We start from the raw sequence: 18,674 nt of genomic DNA on the forward strand, positions 1-18,674 counted from the left end.
TATAGGCTCACTTAGGAGGTTTTGCCATCACCTCATTAAATTAAAAAAAACAACAAAAACAAAAAGTAAAAAGTTTAACATTGGTAATTGAAACCACGTTCGTACATTTTGGACAAACATCTGCTCCACATATTAAGTGGGGACCGACCTCCTCCTGACCTTCCCCCCCCCAAAAAAACGTGCATTCAGTAGTTCTGCTGATAATAAGGCATTGTTTACGCTTTACCGGGGACTCAAAGGGGGGTGTTAATTCAGATTGTGCAAATGCATCACATAATACAGACAGAAACGTAGGAGAACTGAATAAGAGAGAACATTATGTCAAAGAAAAAAACTAAAAGTTTTCTTTTTGTAGATACTTTCATCGTTCTGCATACACATTGTAAACGTGTTCTGAGTGACTCATACTGTACATGTGGTACTTTCTGATATTTCAGCCGGCCGTCGAGGCTGTGTTGCGTAATCCTATGGGGGGGGGGGGGGCGACAAAAAATTGTACTGTTTTCTTTGGCAGTAATGGTTTCTTTTTACGGCCATAGAAACAAAAAAAAAAACAATGCAATTTTAAACTCTTTATGCGTGTTATTTTCACATTTTCTTAGGCAAGTCACGGTCTCCCAGGTAGAACAGGTGTTTAACTAATGCTGAGCTGAGCGAAGCCCATCAGTTTGACGTCATCTGGTATATCAGAACCCTCCACACCAGAAGCCTGCAAAGCACGGACGGAGCCACACCATTATTTATATCATCGATTCATTATTCTTCAATTATTTCACTAATCTTAAAGGACCACTTCAGCACTTTTCAACCTATCTTCATATAATAGGTCCTCACTAATAATCATGAAAAAATGGCACAATTTTTTTCTACTCAGTCTGTGTCTCATAGGAGGGCTGTGGGCAGTGCAGAAACCGTCTTCCAGTGACATCATCGATGGGGAATACAAGCTAATAGAAACTGCAGGCTTACTAGTCCTGAAAAGTTGCAATGCGAAAATGGAAGCCATCGATCTCACGATAATGAAAATCTAAACATTTTTGTAAAACAATCTTGTTTAAAAAAGAATCTGCCTAATGATGATGTCACTGGAGGACGGTTTCTAAACTGCCCACAGCCGTCCTATGAGTCAAAGTCAATGGGCTAAACATGCAATACCAAAGTACAGTTTGTAGTCATTTCTTTTTTAATATTAATAATAATATTAAACATCAATAACAGAGAAAGCAATGCGCTGCTTGCCATATTAACTAATAATATTATCCAAACTGTAAAAGACAACACTTTATATTAATTAACTTTATATTAGCATCAGTATGCGGTCTCAAATATGCCCATGTGAACATAACAGTGTTTCACTCACCAGTTTGAAAGTGACATTTTTATTGGATTGAGGCTCATCAACTATTTTCTGTAAATTAGCTGCAACTGAAAAGAGAGAACAATATAATTTGAGTCCAAGTCAAACCAAAAGGCAAACCACAGCAACTCAAAGATGGCAGCCTCCTTCCCCCCCCCCCCCCCCCGCATCTTACAAGAGAAACAAACAACATGACATTTATTCTTATTCAGAAAGCGAGGAAGAGTCGATACAATCATGGTAAGGGCTGGAATTAAATAAAGTAGTGGTTCTCAAAGTGCGGTCCAGGGACCCCAGATAGATCTACAAGCTCACAATGCATTGTGGGTATGATACATTGTGAGCTTGTAGATCTTCCATTTTCTAAAACTCTTGGAAGAATGTGGACAATTTTGAATGGTTTTAAAACATTTTAACAACTCTAATCTTTTATGGGAGTCCCCCTGGCACAACATATTTTCTGATGGGGGTCTGCGGCCAAAAACATATAAATCTGGGGGTCCTTGACATGAACAAGTTTACGCACGCACGCACGCACGGCGCACACGCACGACACACACACACACACACACACACACACACACGCACGACACACACACACACACACACACACACACACACACACACACACATACACATACACACACACACACACACACACACACACACACACACACACACACACACACACACACACACACACACACACACACACACACACGGGTGACTCACCTATAACTACGTCCCTCCCGTCCACCAGACCTGCAGAAACCAGTTCCTGGGACACACCGTCTGCTGTGTCTGAAACATGGGGAGACGACACACAACACAGGAGAGCCTCTAAGAAAGGGTTTATATATGTAAATGGTAAATGGTGCATTTATATAGCGCCTTTATCCAAGGCGCTTTACATAGAATGTGCATCAATTCACCCATTCACACACACATTCCATACACTGATGGCAGTGGAAACCATGCAAGGCACCAACCAGCACATCAGGAGCAATTAGGGGTTCAGTGTCTTGCCCAAGGACACTTCGACGCTGACTCTGGGGGAGACCACAGGGTTCGAACTGGCAACCTTGTGGTTGCCATCCAGCCACTCTACGGCTGAGCCACCGCCGCCCGAAAGGCTTTATATTTATATAAGGATGTCGGTGTCAGTCGGCCCAGCCCATCCATCCTACACTTCAAAGAGATCATTTGAAAAACACTGTCTGGATTGCCATGGAATCAATTTCCTGTGCACTCTCTCTCTCTCTCTCATGGTCCCTGGGTGATGAACCCTATTGATATTTAAATGCCTGTGGAAGCGCCACGGATCAACATTTCCACTTCCACTCAAAATCTAATGGCTGAGGATGGCGATGTCGAACCAACCAGTCAATTCAAACCACTCAGGTCACATGAGCAGCACAACCTCTAGTCTAGAGGTTGCTAGCGGAGGTCTAGAACAGGGGGTCTCAACCCGTGGGTCGCGACCCCTCAGGGGTCGCCAAATTATTTTGGGGGGTCCCCAAATTATTAAAAAAATAAAAATAAAATAAAAAAACTTCTTTTTTTTGCAACTGAATGGCTGGAAAGTGGAAATGAAGAGTTTACATATAGTACATAATGTACATGCATACACCTTCCCTAATGATTATATCTGGTTTCAGTATTTATTTATGGTGTATTGTCTCTATTATTAAGGTTATTGTAGCAGTCAATTTATATTGGGGGTCGGGAGGGGGCGGGGCGGGGGTCCCGAGACATTGCCAAAGCATTTCCGGGGGTCCCCGCCCAGCCAAAAACGTTGAGAACCCCTGGTCTAGAACTAAGTTAGGGCCATGTGATCAGTGACATCACGTCAAGAGTACACCGACGTGCTGTCACTGAACACTGATGACCCCAAGTTCCAGACCTCCAGTTCTAGGCTAAACAGAACGTATTAACTAATTAATCTAATAATCTATATACCCACAGAGAAAAACAGTTTGTTAATGAGACACTTACCTCTCCCTGGCATGAATTCAAAGCGGATATCATTTAGCTCCTTCTTTAAGTTTCTGTAGAGCAGAACAACAGATAAATAATGGATACAGTTAATTACGGTAGCCTGATAACATCGTCTTAGTTCTGAGATGTGAAGCTGTGATATTTATAAGGACTCATTTCACTTGGAATTACACAAGAGCTGCAAATTGAAATATCCAAAAAACTATATCCATTAGCAGGATAAATAAATAGTGTTGCGATAAGGACACAAATAAGAAGTAATGCAATAAGTGGTTTCTAAATTTAATCAGATGCATAATTAGCATCGTCCAACCTGGCCCGTCCTACAAGGTTCAAGGTTATCTTTATTGTCCCTTGCGGGAAATTGGTTTGCAGCCAGATAATAGTAAGCAGTAATGACAGAAAGACATTCATGAACATGGTCTACTGAAGTGGTTCTCAAAGACCCTCGCCCACTCGACCCTCGCCCACACACAGTTCTACAATATATTGGCACAACGTTGGGACTCAAGATGGAGCCATTTTGTCATGTCCTTCCTAACTTCCTGCCAATACATTGTAAACAGCTTACATAATCATTTGTGACCAGATTTGACTGAGCGCCTGCCATCGCGCAAAATCCAGCTTTTCACCAAAGGAGAAAAACTTTTTTTTTTTCCCAAAAATGAGTTAATAGCACAGGCAGACTCTTCACATACTAGAGCATGTCTGAAATAAGTGTCAGAGCTGAAATCGACATGTAAATATGAAATAAACATGTAGCTACTGTAGGTATAATGTTAGAGTCCACAGAAGTGAACCTTTCAAGCCTGTTTTCTCAACTCGCTGTTTCTCTGCAAGACATTACTCTATAAGCCATATCTCCAAAACTGGTGGGTCAAACTGAACAACCAATATGTCAATTTGAAGCTATGATTCCCTGCTTTCATATGACATGAAAAAAACGAAAATTAAAAAAAATCCAATGGCAGTCCCTCAGTCACATTTGGTCACATTTACTGACATTTACTCATGCTATTAGTGGAATACATACTGTATACTGGAATACATTTACTGTGCTGGATTACATTTCCCATTATTACTACTCTATTACTACTCTATTTTCCTTTAATTAACACCACAACAAACTGATCCAAGCTGTATAACAAACTGAATTGACTGACCATTAAAATAAACATGCTCTGAAAATGCTTTCGAGATTTTGATTTTCAAGTGAATCAACTGGGCCTTGATCCATAAAAAGGACAGGAATCAATCTTTAAATGAAAAATAAATGACGTTGAACTCACCTTAGCCTTAATACCAAGCTGATGGCAGCTGGGGCCTGTCAACACAAAGACAATAAGCAGAGTGAATGCTGGAGAAAAGGAACCTAGGGCGCCTTAGCCTTAATTTAGGCCTGACATCGAAATTAAAAAAATGCATTTTTTAAAATGTATTTTTGTATTTATCAGTGGTTCTCAATATTTCATGTCAAGGACCCCGAAAATTATATATGTACTATGCCGCCGACCCCCATCTGAAAATATGTTGTTCCAGGGACCAGAAGCAAAGATTTGAGTTAAAAACTGAAACACCGAAAGAATATATATTCAAAGATTTAAGGCACATTTTCACGATTTTAAAAAAAATAGCACACCTACAAGCTCATAGCGCGCCACTCGGTGGCGCGCTATGAGCTTGTAGATCTGCTATTTTTCAATAGCTAAATTATAACATAATGTTTAACACCAAAAGGGGTTCCCGCCCAAAATGGGTTAAAGCACGACTTAATCGACACACAAGAACATGGTCATGAAACGGGCATGAAATTAAGTGTCTAGACTCTAGACAAAAAAAAACATCCAGTCCTGTTCCATGGATGACACCACGCTGTGGTTCAGGGGCTGACTTGCCAGGGTGAGGGCAGCAGCAGCAGCGTTTAGGCCGGGTGTTGGCGCTGCAGCCTGGGCAGCGGATTGGGCATTGGCTGGCGTGGGCTGCAGTGGGACCTGGCCGGCAGCCTGAGGTAGTTGTGCCTGGCCCGCGGCCACGGGCGGGAGCTGGCTACTTGAAGGTTCCGTTGTCTGGAAAACCTAAAAAGGGGAAAAACTCCCATTATGTGCCCCGTCTATCGGTATACTCAGCTCTGATAGCTTCTGATTATATTTTTCAGCTCTACAAGATCTACAAGCTCATAGCGCGCCGGTCTGCTATTTTTGAAAAATTGTAAAAATGCGGCACAAATCTTTGAATAGGTATATATTCTTTCAGAGCGAACGTTTTTTTTATTTCGACGTCAGGCCTAAATCGGTTAAAGGGCCACTTCACCCCTTTTGCAACCAGATCTTATTTTAATGATGTTTGGGAGACAAGAAACACTTTCCTGGGGGTTTTTATGTGGGTAATATAATGTGTTTTTAGATATTTCAGTATTTCAAAGTGTCCACGGGCTCCATGATGTCATGGACACAGGGCTCACTTATTTCCTGGACTACATCAAGGATAGTCTAAGAAGGATGAGACGCGAAGACCGTACGGGCGACGCCATGTTGCTTTGGAAGGAAAGAAACATGCGCAATGGGCTATATGCAGCCAACACTTCCGCGTTCAGCTTCCTTGGTCTCAACTGCGCATGTTTCTTTCCTTCCATGGAGCACCATAAGCAACATGGCGTCGCCCGTACGGTCTTCGCGTCTCATCCTTCTTAGACTATCCTTGGACTACATGTTGTCTCAGTAAGACAGCCCTCCCCCCTACCCACAAGGAGGAGCAGTGGACCAAAGCATTATGGGGATTGTAGTCATGTTGTCTCAGTAAGACAGCCCTCCCCCCTACCCACAAGGAGGAGCAGTGGACCAAAGCATTATGGGGATTGTAGTCATGTTGTCTCAGTAAGACAGCCCTCCCCCCTATCCACAAGGAGGAGCAGTGGACCAAAGCATTATGGGGATTGTAGTCATGTTGTCTCAGTAAGACAGCCCTTCCCCCTATCCACAAGGAGGAGCAGTGGACCAAAGCATTATGGGGATTGTAGTCATGTTGTCTCAGTAAGACAGCCCTTCCCCCTATCCACAAGGAGGAGCAGTGGACCAAAGCATGATGGGGATTGTAGTCATGTTGTCTCAGTAAGACAGCCCTCCCCCCTATCCACAAGGAGGAGCAGTGGACCAAAGCATTATGGGGATTGTAGTCATGTTGTCTCAGTAAGACAGCCCTCCCCCCTATCCACAAGGAGCAGTGGACCAAAGCATTATGGGGATTGTAGTCATGTTGTCTCAGTAAGACAGCCCTCCCCCCTACCCACAAGGAGGAGCAGTGGACCAAAGCATTATGGGGATTGTAGTCATGTTGTCTCAGTAAGACAGCCCTTCCCCCTATCCACAAGGAGGAGCAGTGGACCAAAGCATGATGGGGATTGTAGTCATGTTGTCTCAGTAAGACAGCCCTCCCCCTACCCACAAGGAGGAGCAGTGGACCAAAGCATTATGGGGATTGTAGTCATGTTGTCTCAGTAAGACAGCCCTCCCCCCTATCCACAAGGAGGAGCAGTGGACCAAAGCATTATGGGGATTGTAGTCATGTTGTCTCAGTAAGACAGCCCTCCCCCCTACCCACAAGGAGGAGCAGTGGACCAAAGCATTATGGGGATTGTAGTCATGTTGTCTCAGTAAGACAGCCCTCCCCCCTATCCACAAGGAGGAGCAGTGGACCAAAGCATTATGGGGATTGTAGTCATGTTGTCTCAGTAAGACAGCCCTCCCCCCTACCCACAAGGAGGAGCAGTGGACCAAAGCATTATGGGGATTGTAGTCATGTTGTCTCAGTAAGACAGCCCTCCCCCCTACCCACAAGGAGGAGCAGTGGACCAAAGCATTATGGGGATTGTAGTCATGTTGTCTCAGTAAGACAGCCCTCCCCCCTATCCACAAGGAGGAGCAGTGGACCAAAGCATTATGGGGATTGTAGTCATGTTGTCTCAGTAAGACAGCCCTCCCCCCTATCCACAAGGAGGAGCAGTGGACCAAAGCATTATGGGGATTGTAGTCATGTTGTCTCAGTAAGACAGCCCTCCCCCCTACCCACAAGGAGGAGCAGTGGACCAAAGCATTATGGGGATTGTAGTCATGTTGTCTCAGTAAGACAGCCCTCCCCCCTACCCACAAGGAGGAGCAGTGGACCAAAGCATTATGGGGATTGTAGTCATGTTGTCTCAGTAAGACAGCCCTCCCCCCTACCCACAAGGAGGAGCAGTGGACCAAAGCATTATGGGGATTGTAGTCATGTTGTCTCAGTAAGACAGCCCTCCCCCCTACCCACAAGGAGGAGCAGTGGACCAAAGCATTATGGGGATTGTAGTCATGTTGTCTCAGTAAGACAGCCCTCCCCCCTATCCACAAGGAGGAGCAGTGGACCAAAGCATTATGGGAATTGTAGTCATGTTGTCTCAGTAAGACAGCCCTCCCCCCTATCCACAAGGAGCAGTGGACCAAAGCATTATGGGGATTGTAGTCATGTTGTCTCAGTAAGACAGCCCTCCCCCCTACCCACAAGGAGGAGCAGTGGACCAAAGCATTATGGGGATTGTAGTCATGTTGTCTCAGTAAGACAGCCCTCCCCCCTATCCACAAGGAGGAGCAGTGGACCAAAGCATTATGGGATTGTAGTCATGTTGTCTGAGTAAGACAGCCCTCCCCCTACCCACAAGGAGGAGCAGTGGACCAAAGCATTATGGGGATTGTAGTCATGTTGTCTCAGTAAGACAGCCCTCCCCCCTACCCACAAGGAGGAGCAGTGGACCAAAGCATTATGGGGATTGTAGTCATGTTGTCTCAGTAAGACAGCCCTCCCCCCTATCCACAAGGAGGAGCAGTGGACCAAAGCATTATGGGGATTGTAGTCATGTTGTCTCAGTAAGACAGCCCTCCCCCTATCCACAAGGAGGAGCAGTGGACCAAAGCATTATGGGGATTGTAGTCATGTTGTCTCAGTAAGACAGCCCTCCCCCTATCCACAAGGAGGAGCAGTGGACCAAAGCATTATGGGGATTGTAGTCATGTTGTCTCAGTAAAACAGCCCTCCCCCCTATCCACAAGGAGAGGCAGTGGACCAAAGCATTATGGGGATTGTAGTCATGTTGTCTCAGTAAGACAGCCCTCCCCCCTATCCACAAGGAGGGGCAGTGGACCAAAGCATTATGGGGATTGTAGTCATGTTGTCTCAGTAAGACAGCCCTCCCCCCTATCCACAAGGAGAGGCAGTGGACCAAAGCATTATGGGGATTGTAGTCATGTTGTCTCAGTAAGACAGCCCTCCCCCCTATCCACAAGGAGAGGCAGTGGACCAAAGCATTATGGGGATTGTAGTCATGTTGTCTCAGTAAGACAGCCCTCCCCCCTATCCACAAGGAGAGGCAGTGGACCAAAGCATTATGGGGATTGTAGTCATGTTGTCTCAGTAAGACAGCCCTCTCCCCTATCCACAAGGAGAGGCAGTGCACCAAAGCATTATGGGGATTGTAGTCATGTTGTCTCAGTAAGACAGCCCTCCCCCCTACCCACAAGGAGGAGCAGTGGACCAAAGCATTATGGGGATTGTAGTCATGTTGTCTCAGTAAGACAGCCCTCCCCCCTATCCACAAGGAGGAGCAGTGGACCAAAGCATTATGGGGATTGTAGTCATGTTGTCTCAGTAAGACAGCCCTCCCCCCTATCCACAAGGAGCAGTGGACCAAAGCATTATGGGGATTGTAGTCATGTTGTCTCAGTAAGACAGCCCTCCCCCCTATCCACAAGGAGGAGCAGTGGACCAAAGCATTATGGGGATTGTAGTCATGTTGTCTCAGTAAGACAGCCCTCCCCCCTATCCACAAGGAGGAGCAGTGGACCAAAGCATTATGGGGATTGTAGTCATGTTGTCTCAGTAAGACAGCCCTCCCCCCTATCCACAAGGAGAGGCAGTGCACCAAAGCATTATGGGGATTGTAGTCATGTTGTCTCAGTAAGACAAACCCTCCCCCTATCCACAAGGAGGAGCAGTGGACCAAAGCATTATGGGGATTGTAGTCATGTTGTCTCAGTAAGACAGCCCTCCCCCCTATCCACAAGGAGGAGCAGTGGACCAAAGCATTATGGGGATTGTAGTCATGTTGTCTCAGTAAGACAGCCCTCCCCCTATCCACAAGGAGGAGCAGTGGACCAAAGCATTATGGGGATTGTAGTCATGTTGTCTCAGTAAGACAGCCCTCCCCCCTATCCACAAGGAGGAGCAGTGGACCAAAGCATTATGGGGATTGTAGTCATGTTGTCTCAGTAAGACAGCCCTCCCCCTACCCACAAGGAGGAGCAGTGGACCAAAGCATTATGGGGATTGTAACCTTTAATACAATATAACGTATACATTGGGGAGGCTGTATTTAGTCTCCCTGATCATGTCTAAGATCATGTCATTAATTTTGACCTGAAAAAAACATTATACTATCCAACACTCAATTAGCTTCTTATAATTTGATATTTAATCTACTAATTAATAACTAATAACTAATTAATCAGTCTATAGAATCAAATGTAACCTGTTGATTCATTAACTGTGATAATTAGGCTGTAAACGGGTGATTTCCTTTTTTTGCAACATATCGTTTTTTTATGCCTTTTTTTTATCTGACATTAATTTTGACCTGATAGTCAAGATTAAATTTATCCTCTGAGAAAGCACTGAGCTCTAATTAGCTCAGTGGTAAAGAATGTCAGTACTTTGCTCAGGAAACCGGGTTCAAATCAGGGAGAGAAGAGGAAAGTTACACACAGTACAGCTTTAATGTGCAAAAGCACAATCAACAACACACCAAACATAAAACAAAACAGTACAGAATCATTAAAAATGATATGCTGAGTGTTCAGGACAACACCCCCGGTTTGATATACGCAACAACATAAACAATACATGCTCTGTTTAGTCGCTGCTCGTGATGATTTGACAAAACAAACCATAACGAGCAGAGTGGCGTGCTGGCGGCGCGCCATCGTTTCATAATTAACCAGCAACACGTTGTGGACAGTGGACTTGGAACAGATGAATATTTCATCACACATCATGTTGAAATTAAAACACCACTGTAAGCTGTTCTCTTTGTTTACGTCTTGGCTGCATAAAGTTCTCATCAGCTGTGACGACGTGCGTTGCCACATTCCCCACTAAATAAGTCACCAGTGGCGGAAAGTAGACTAACTAAGCACTTAAGTACAAATTTCAATACTTTATAAGTTTATATATTTTTTTTTTAAGGATATTATACACTTGGAAACTCTAAATAGTCTAGTAGCCAGCCCATAGAGCCCCATTGTTTTATGTTATAAATGTTTAGTATGGGTCCCCAGCATGTAGAAACTGCCGGATGCTAACTTGCATTATGTTGAGCAATTTTCATAATTGGCATAATATGTGACCATACTATTAACAACCTATAGAAGGCAAAATATTCAAAATGTCATCATGCTTTATCTAGCATGTGACATTTCAAACTAGGGGGTTTTCATGATGCTGAATCCATTCCAAGCATTAGTTTTGCAAAAAAACACTCATTGGGCTAAAAACGGCCAATGCCGTCATCACACATTGATGATGTCAGCACATTTGTGGGCATGGCCGTTTTAAGCCCAATTAGTGTTTTTTTGCAAAACTAATGCTTGGAATGGATTCAGCATCATGAAAACCCCCTAGTTTGACACGTCACATGCTACATAAAGCATGATGAATTTTGTATATTTTGGTATGGTCACATATTATGCCAATTATGAAAATTGCCCAACATATGCAAGTTAGCATCCGGCAGTTGTTTCTACATGCTGGGGACCCATACTAAACATTTATAACATAAAACCTTGGTGTACTCAACATGTCCGGGTTCACTTTTTGGCTACTAGGCTTGAGACATTGTGCATAATGAGTACTTTTAGTACTTGAGTATATTATAATGCCAATATTTTTACTCAAGTGAATTTGTACTACTTTTAGCGGTAACAGAGTATTTCTACATTGCAGTATTGATACTTTTAGTTAAGTAAAAAAATGTGAGTACTTTTACCAGCGCTGTCATTCACCACAGCGACTGTAGGGTAGCTAATTTAATTTGACCCACCTCTGAGTTCTGGGATCCTTCCTTCACTCTGGGTGACTATGGATGGAAAACACATGAGAGATTACAGTCAGAGACAGTAGAATATATCCTTTGATCTCTAGGGCCTCACTCACACCTTTAAAACATTGATGCATGCTTGTTGTATGAATGTTGTAAGTGTCATGGCTGCCCCAATGCATTTCCAATGGAAGTCACATGGTTTGATACAACATTTTGGACTACAAGCTGTTGTACGCCTTTCGGCTGTGTTTCGACTGCCCCCCTCCCCCTCATACAACACAAATGTTGTGTCAAACCATGTGACTCCCATTGGAAATGCATTGGGGCAAGCTGTATCACACCCTTTGTATACAACAAGCATACAGCAATCTGTTGCGACCGTGTGAGTCGCCCCTAGCGCAGCGGTTCCCAACCTTTTCTGGACCAGGGCCCGCTTGAATGCGTCCGCGGCCCACCCATCTGACCAATGCGTTTGCGGCCCACCCATCTGACCCCTTACTTCGGGGTGCATACTTAGTTTAGACTAGTCATTGGTTAGACATGGGTTAAGGTTAGGTTTAGGTGTGCTGCCCCGTGGGAGGTTAGGTTTAGGGTGAGGGTTTGAGATAGGTTGTAGTTGTAGGACTAATGACTGGTCTAACCAATGACTAGTCTAAACCAAAAACTGTCTAAACTAAGTACTGAACCCCTTACTTCACACGCCAGCCGGCCCACAGGTTGGGACTCACTGCTGTAGAACAGTGCTTCTCAACCTGTGTGTCGGGACCGCCCAGGGGGGGGATCTCCACATGAATCCATTTTGGGGGTGACAATTTAGTGACTTTTTATTACCTAAAAGAATCTGACTGTACTGTACTGTACTGTACAAGCCCTCCTCCCTGGCCTCTGTCTGCGCGAGACGCTGCTCAACAGTGCCATCCAGTGGTATTAGCAAGGTGTTGCAGCTGTCCGTGCTCGGACACAGGGACACACATAGCTGCGTATAGGAGTGGCTAGCAACACTAAAAAAAAAAGAAAACTTGATTTACTGCATCAAAAGTAATCAACAAAAAATACTAATTTATAATGTTTCGAATTTTCGAAAAAAAATATACGACCCAAAAATGTTAATATAGCCGCAACACGGCTCACAACGCGAGGCATTCTGCAACGCCTCAACTCCTACATTTTAAATGCTTATCAGGTTGGGGGGTCCCCAGTTTACACATGATTATTATTCGGCCTGAAAAAGGTTGAGAATCACTGCTCTAGAATAAGGCAAAAATATTGCATACACACAAATGTACAAACAAATGCACTCACGCACGCACACGTACACACACACACACACACACACACACACACACAAACACATACTGTATGCAAGCCAGCACACACGCACAGAGAAAGCAAGTAGGACTGTCTAAAAAAGGCTCACTCGTTTACTTCGCCAATTTGTCTGTCCCGTTTATTACCATCTCCCCGAGTATCATAACAGCATGGAGGACAAAAACATTATACTATGCAACACTCAATTAGCTTCTTATAATTTTATATTTAATCTACTAATTAATAACTAATAACTAATTAAGCAGTCTATAGAATCAAATGTAACCTGTTGATTCATTAACTGTGATGATTAGGCTGTAAACGAGTGATTTCCTTTTTTTTTTTTTGCAACATATCGTTTTTTTAAGTCTTTTTTTTGTATTAGATTTATGAAAGCAAAAAAGCTGAAATCAGATATTGCAAGGGGAAAAATCTGTGGGAACAAAAAGGCACACACACTGTCCTTGTTAAATAATCAAATTCTTAAAGACTGCTGGCCTGCAGGAATCTAGTCGCCCGGGGCGACTCCCAGCGCTGTGGAGCCAGACAGAACATACTCTGAAGTCTGAACCGACTCGCTGCTGTCGGCTGAAAACCTTGCATGTCCAAAAGTTGACCTTTCCAGGGCGAAAGAAGGGGTTCCAGGTGGTCCCCAGTTAAATGATGGATAGTTGGTAACCAAATGGACCCTTATAGAGCGTCGCAGTCCCGCCCCCTTTCATGACGACGCCAGGCCCAGGAAATTAATCCCAATGCATGTTTCCCATAGACATTTCATAAAGTATTTATTGAAAGACCTTTTAAGCGTTGTACGAAGCCAACTCGAGTCGTGACAAATCATGACAACACACACAATATTTTGGACCAAACAAATAATTACTACTTTCTACTTTCTAATTCTTTGTTTGGCCCGAAAAATTTTGTTTGTTGTCATGATTTGTCACGACAAGAGTTGGCTTTGTCCGCGCCGTAAACGTCTTTAAATAAATACTTTCTGAAAAGTCTATGAGGAAAATGAACGGGGATTTCTTTTCCAGGTCTCTCGAGGGGGCGGGACTGCGACGCTCTATACAGTAGATCTTTAACTCGTGAGTGTAAAATGAAACCAAAGGTTCCATTTGGTTTAATTGTTTTAAATTTTTTTTTGTTAAATTATTGTTAAATTAAACATCTGCATCACTGAATTTATACAAGAAGTCTACACAATTAGAGAATGTAGAAGAATTGTAATTTTGATCAACGCTTTCCTGTATTCTCTCCTATGGTATCAACAAAATAGTCTTAAATTTGGGGTCTGATAGGATAAATCTCATCAAATGGTGGTCCAAAACACTGATGTATTCCAATGGATCAAATGTAGTTAATAATTAATATTAGTTCATATTCATAAAAACCACACATACAGTACTTAAAGGAGAATTCCATGCTAGAAGGCTTTCTTACCTTTCTTTGTAGTTGTTACGTCCCCACTAAAGAGGTCCAGGTGTTATTTTGTGCAAAAACTCCTTATTGGCTATTTCCCCTACCATAAGCCCTAAATTAATTGCATTGAATGGGAATTGAATGGGGCTATGGGGTGTTGTGCTAATTCGCTTATTTAATTTGCTCAAAAGTATTATTTTTTTGTATATATCCTCTCTTCATAATGTAAATAATATCCCAAGTGGCACACTTTACTACTTATTTTGATGGAAATAAGATAATTAGCACAACACCCCATAGCCCCATTCAATTCCCATTCAATTCAATGCAATCATTGAGGGCTTATGGTAGGGGAAATAGACAATAAGGAGTTTTTGCACAAAAAAACACCTGACCTCTTTGGTGGGGACGTAACAACTACAAAGAAAGGTAAGAAAGGTAAGAAAGACTTCTAGCATGGAATTCTCCTTTAAGGACTTTAACTTTGGTCATTGATTTACAGAAATGTGAAGATTCAAGGTGTCTGCCAGACAGCGACGTTATGTATGGACTGACAGTGGACTGACTGCCAACAGCAGCCAACAGTCTGGGGTCTGGTTCAGAGAGCGCTTCTAGCATCTAGACTCTTACTATAGAGAGACCGCAACGGTATATCAGAGAGAGGCATTATGTAAGTAAGTGTGATGAAATAAAAGGTTGTGAAAGAGCTCATGGGGCTCATCATAATGCAGTTTCTTTGGAAAAGAAGAAGAAAAAGACCGATAATTTCATTTGAATGTCAAAGAAAAAAAGACATATGGGAGTTCTGGAGTGGAGTTGATGGGAGTTAATGTGCTTTGCCGTTACACAATAGCCAGGAACAAAAACAGCATGACAGCATTTGAAATGAATTTGAATTCCTCACCGAGCATTAGTTGCTCTGATTGAATCAATTAATCAATTATTAATCAATTAATCAATCATCAATCAATCAGCCTGGTATTGATTAAAGGTTTTGATTTGGTCAGTAGAAATAAAGAAATGAGGATTTTATGAACAGAAATAGAAACAGAAATACAGATGGCTTCCAGGAAAGGTAACTCTCACTGTATCTTAAATGGCTTTATAAGGTGTCACAAACGTTGTGCCCCGTCTAGAATAACTAACCCATTGCATAACTGGCTGGTGGTGTGTCTTCTGACGACTATATAGCGATGAAGTTACATAATTTTAGAACAAAGTCCCTTCTCTTCTATCAGCTCTTGAGGAAACATGCTTATCTGCGAACACAGCACACACACACACACGTCCCCCTCTTCCTTTAAGTGCTTTCTGCAAAAAACAGTGGCACAGACAGCATAGTATCTAGCAGAGTTTATTTTCCAGTTTAAAAAGATCACCTTATTTGGATAAAATGGCCATAGGTCAGTGTTCCTTGACTGTGCTTCTATCCAATTCCAATGTCATGTCATTTGGTCAATTATAGAATCCCATTAGGCTGGTAAGTGGATGGTAAGTGTAATGTAAAGACAAGCTACTGTACATGTGTTTCAGAAAGTGGTTTCGATCGCCACCTAAAATTAGCTCCGAGTGTGTCAAAATGCACTCTCCTTTTAATCCTCCTTTCTGTTCAAATTGAACTAATATACCTCCATATATCCTGGGTCATTACTGCAATAGACGACATGTTTGCTTGATTGCCATTCATTCTAAATACTTGCACACTTGAGCTTGGTAATGGTCAGAATGTCTGCAGAGTGATTACCAACATGGGGGCCTTTTGTGAATAGAGTTTGTTGCTTCCTGCCCTGTTCTCCACCCTCTCATCTTAAGCCTTTCCTGCTCTCACAGTCACATTCCCTATAGTTAACCCTGGCCAGAGAGAGAGAGTCCTTCCTTGTTAGGGGACAGCCATCTGTATTTGTGGTGGCAAAAATGAACAACCCTGGAGGTGGGCTGCTCGAGCGGGAGGGTGAAGCGCACTTGACGCCTGGGTGCGCCAACAGGCCTCGGCTGCTGGTCCTTCGTCGTCAGGACACATAACATACACACACAGGGTTACACTCAGTGGAGAAACAACGCACACAAAACCCACTGAGCAATTTTCGGCTTTTAGAAAAAAAATGGGGTCAAAATAGTCTAAAAATTAAAGTTTTTTAGCAGTCTAGGCTTAGATTAGACGTTGAAACAACGTTGTTTCAACGTCTATATATAGACGGTCTACATTTAGACCTTGATTAGCCTGCAGGCTAATCAAGGTCTAAATGTAGACCTGTATTAGATTAGACGTTGTTTCAACGTCTAATCTAAGCCTAGACCTAGACTGCTAAAAAACTTTCATTTTTAGACTATTTTTACCCCCGTTTTTAGACCAATTTTGTATCCATTTATACGTCTATTAGACTACAAAAATGCTCAGTGGGATAAAGGACAAAGATGCTACTGCGTAGACACGTAAATGACATTTCATCTCCATGCATGGAAACTACGAGAGACGAGGACAGAGATGCTGAAACATTGTGTGTATATAGATATGGATATACTGTACATCTGAATGTACACATAATAATATCTGTGTGTTGACGCCGGTGGGTCTTCTCACCCTTAAAGCTGCGACGGCCAACTTGCCCTCCTCGCTTTCTTCGTCCAGCTCGTCATCGCTCCACTCCCACTCGCCGTCCTCCGTTTTATGCAGTCGCCCACTGGAGCCTGGCACTCGACGCACCTGTACGCACGCACGCACGCAAGCACGCGCACGCACACGCACACGCACACGCACACGCACACACACACACACACACACACACAATTTACAATTTAGCAGACGCTCTTAATCCAGAGCGATTTACATTAAGCAAGAGCAAAAAAGCATGGGAATACATCACATAAAAAGCATTTATCATGAAACATGCGTACCGTAAGCTAAGAATGTAACAGTGGAATATCTATATAATGAAGCTATACATATAAAACTATACTATGCTATACATATGTACTTCGATGTGCTATGACTACATACAATGCAATTATAGTGCTGTCTACATAACATGCTATAAGTCTGTATCAAATGATATCTAAGTCTACAGAAATGCTATCTAAGGGGGTAGGGTAAGTGCGCACGCACGCACACGCGCACACACACACACACACACACACACACACACACACACACACACACAATTTACAATGTAGGCATTTAGCAGACGCTCTTAATCCAGAGCGATTTACATTAGGCAAGAACAAAAAAGCATGGGGATACATCACATATATAAAATGCATTTATCATGAAACATGCGTAAGCTAAGAATGTAACTAGAACATATCTATATAATGACACTATACATATAAACTATACATATATACTATGCTATACATATGTACTGTACTATGAAGTGCTATGACTACATACAATGCAATTATTGTGCTGTCTACATGACATGCTATAAGTCTCAAGCTATAAGTCTATAAGTTTCAAATGCTATCTACACACACACACACACACACACACACACACACACACACACACACACACACACACACACACACACACACACACACACACACACACACACACACACACACACACACACACACACACACACACACACACACACACACACACACACACACGCACGCACGCACGCACACGCACACGCACACGCAGACCGAATTCTGTCACACTAACGGCAGCGTCGTGGTCATTCCTTTGTATCATCACTGATAAAACCAGCATGGCGTCCTCACCCTTTTCGACCTCTCCGTTATTGTGGGCGCTCTTTGTAGTAGCCTCTCTTGTAAATACTCGTTGTTCTGCCATGTGGAAGGGAGGACGTTATAATGAGAACAGTCACGATCATGACACAGTATATAGGGCACAAATGCAGTGCATAGCGCATTTCTTTTTTTTTTTCTATCATTTTTATCCCACGATTTTGTAACCCATTTTTCACCCCTGTGTCAATTATCTAATGTGATCCTGGGCTCTACACACCCTCCGCCAGCCTAGTCCCCATATATGGGGGACATGGGGAGAGCAAGGGACTTGAACTCATGCTTCCTTCATGCCTGAGTGTCCAAGTTGCTCCTTTACACATGACAGGGGGGAGTTTCCCTGGTTGGACGTAGCGCGTGGAAGGAACACGTTATTCCAACCAGTTCCTTTCCCCTCCATCAGGCGCCCCGGCTGGCCAGGGGGAGGCAGTTTAGAGACCAGGATTACTGCATGTTTTTTGTGAGGGTACCTACCCTATAGGGGACACGGGGAGTACATGTAACATGTGAGGGTACCTACCCTAGGGGACACGGGGAGAACATGTGAGGGTACCTACCCTAGGGGACACGGGGAGAACATGTGAGGGTACCTACCCTAGGGGACACGGGGAGAACATGTGAGGGTACCTACAGAAAGGCCCTTTCGCTGCATAGCGCATTTCTAAAACAAGTTTGCATGTTTGGTGTTTTAAAGCATTATGTTATACTTTAGCTATTTTTGAA

General features: G+C 43.3%; 1 protein-coding gene across 4 annotated transcripts in view; it reads right to left on the reverse strand.

Annotated features, from left to right (window-relative positions):
• Positions 1-571: 571 nt before the first annotated feature.
• Positions 572-18,674, reverse strand: part of oxsr1b (oxidative stress responsive kinase 1b) — a 183,680-nt gene continuing 165,577 nt past the window's right edge. For 2 of the 4 annotated variants that reach the window (XM_079489155.1, XM_079489156.1), the window contains exons 10-18: positions 17,925-17,990; positions 16,783-16,905; positions 11,472-11,507; positions 5,251-5,430; positions 4,645-4,679; positions 3,353-3,405; positions 2,090-2,158; positions 1,361-1,425; positions 572-709 (exon numbers count right to left, since the gene is read on the reverse strand). In XM_079489155.1, coding sequence (XP_079345281.1) covers positions 635-709; positions 1,361-1,425; positions 2,090-2,158; positions 3,353-3,405; positions 4,645-4,679; positions 5,251-5,430; positions 11,472-11,507; positions 16,783-16,905; positions 17,925-17,990 — 702 coding nt within the window. In that variant the 3' untranslated portion in view covers positions 572-634. Of the gene's footprint in view, positions 710-1,360; positions 1,426-2,089; positions 2,159-3,352; positions 3,406-4,644; positions 4,680-5,250; positions 5,431-11,471; positions 11,508-16,124; positions 16,203-16,782; positions 16,906-17,924; positions 17,991-18,674 lie in introns of all 4 variants that reach the window. The other 2 variants (XM_079489158.1, XM_079489157.1) reach the window with 2 other exon arrangements.

This window comes from Electrona antarctica (assembly GCF_951216825.1).
Source record: "Electrona antarctica genome assembly, chromosome: 20".
Classification (NCBI taxonomy): domain Eukaryota; kingdom Metazoa; phylum Chordata; class Actinopteri; order Myctophiformes; family Myctophidae; genus Electrona; species Electrona antarctica.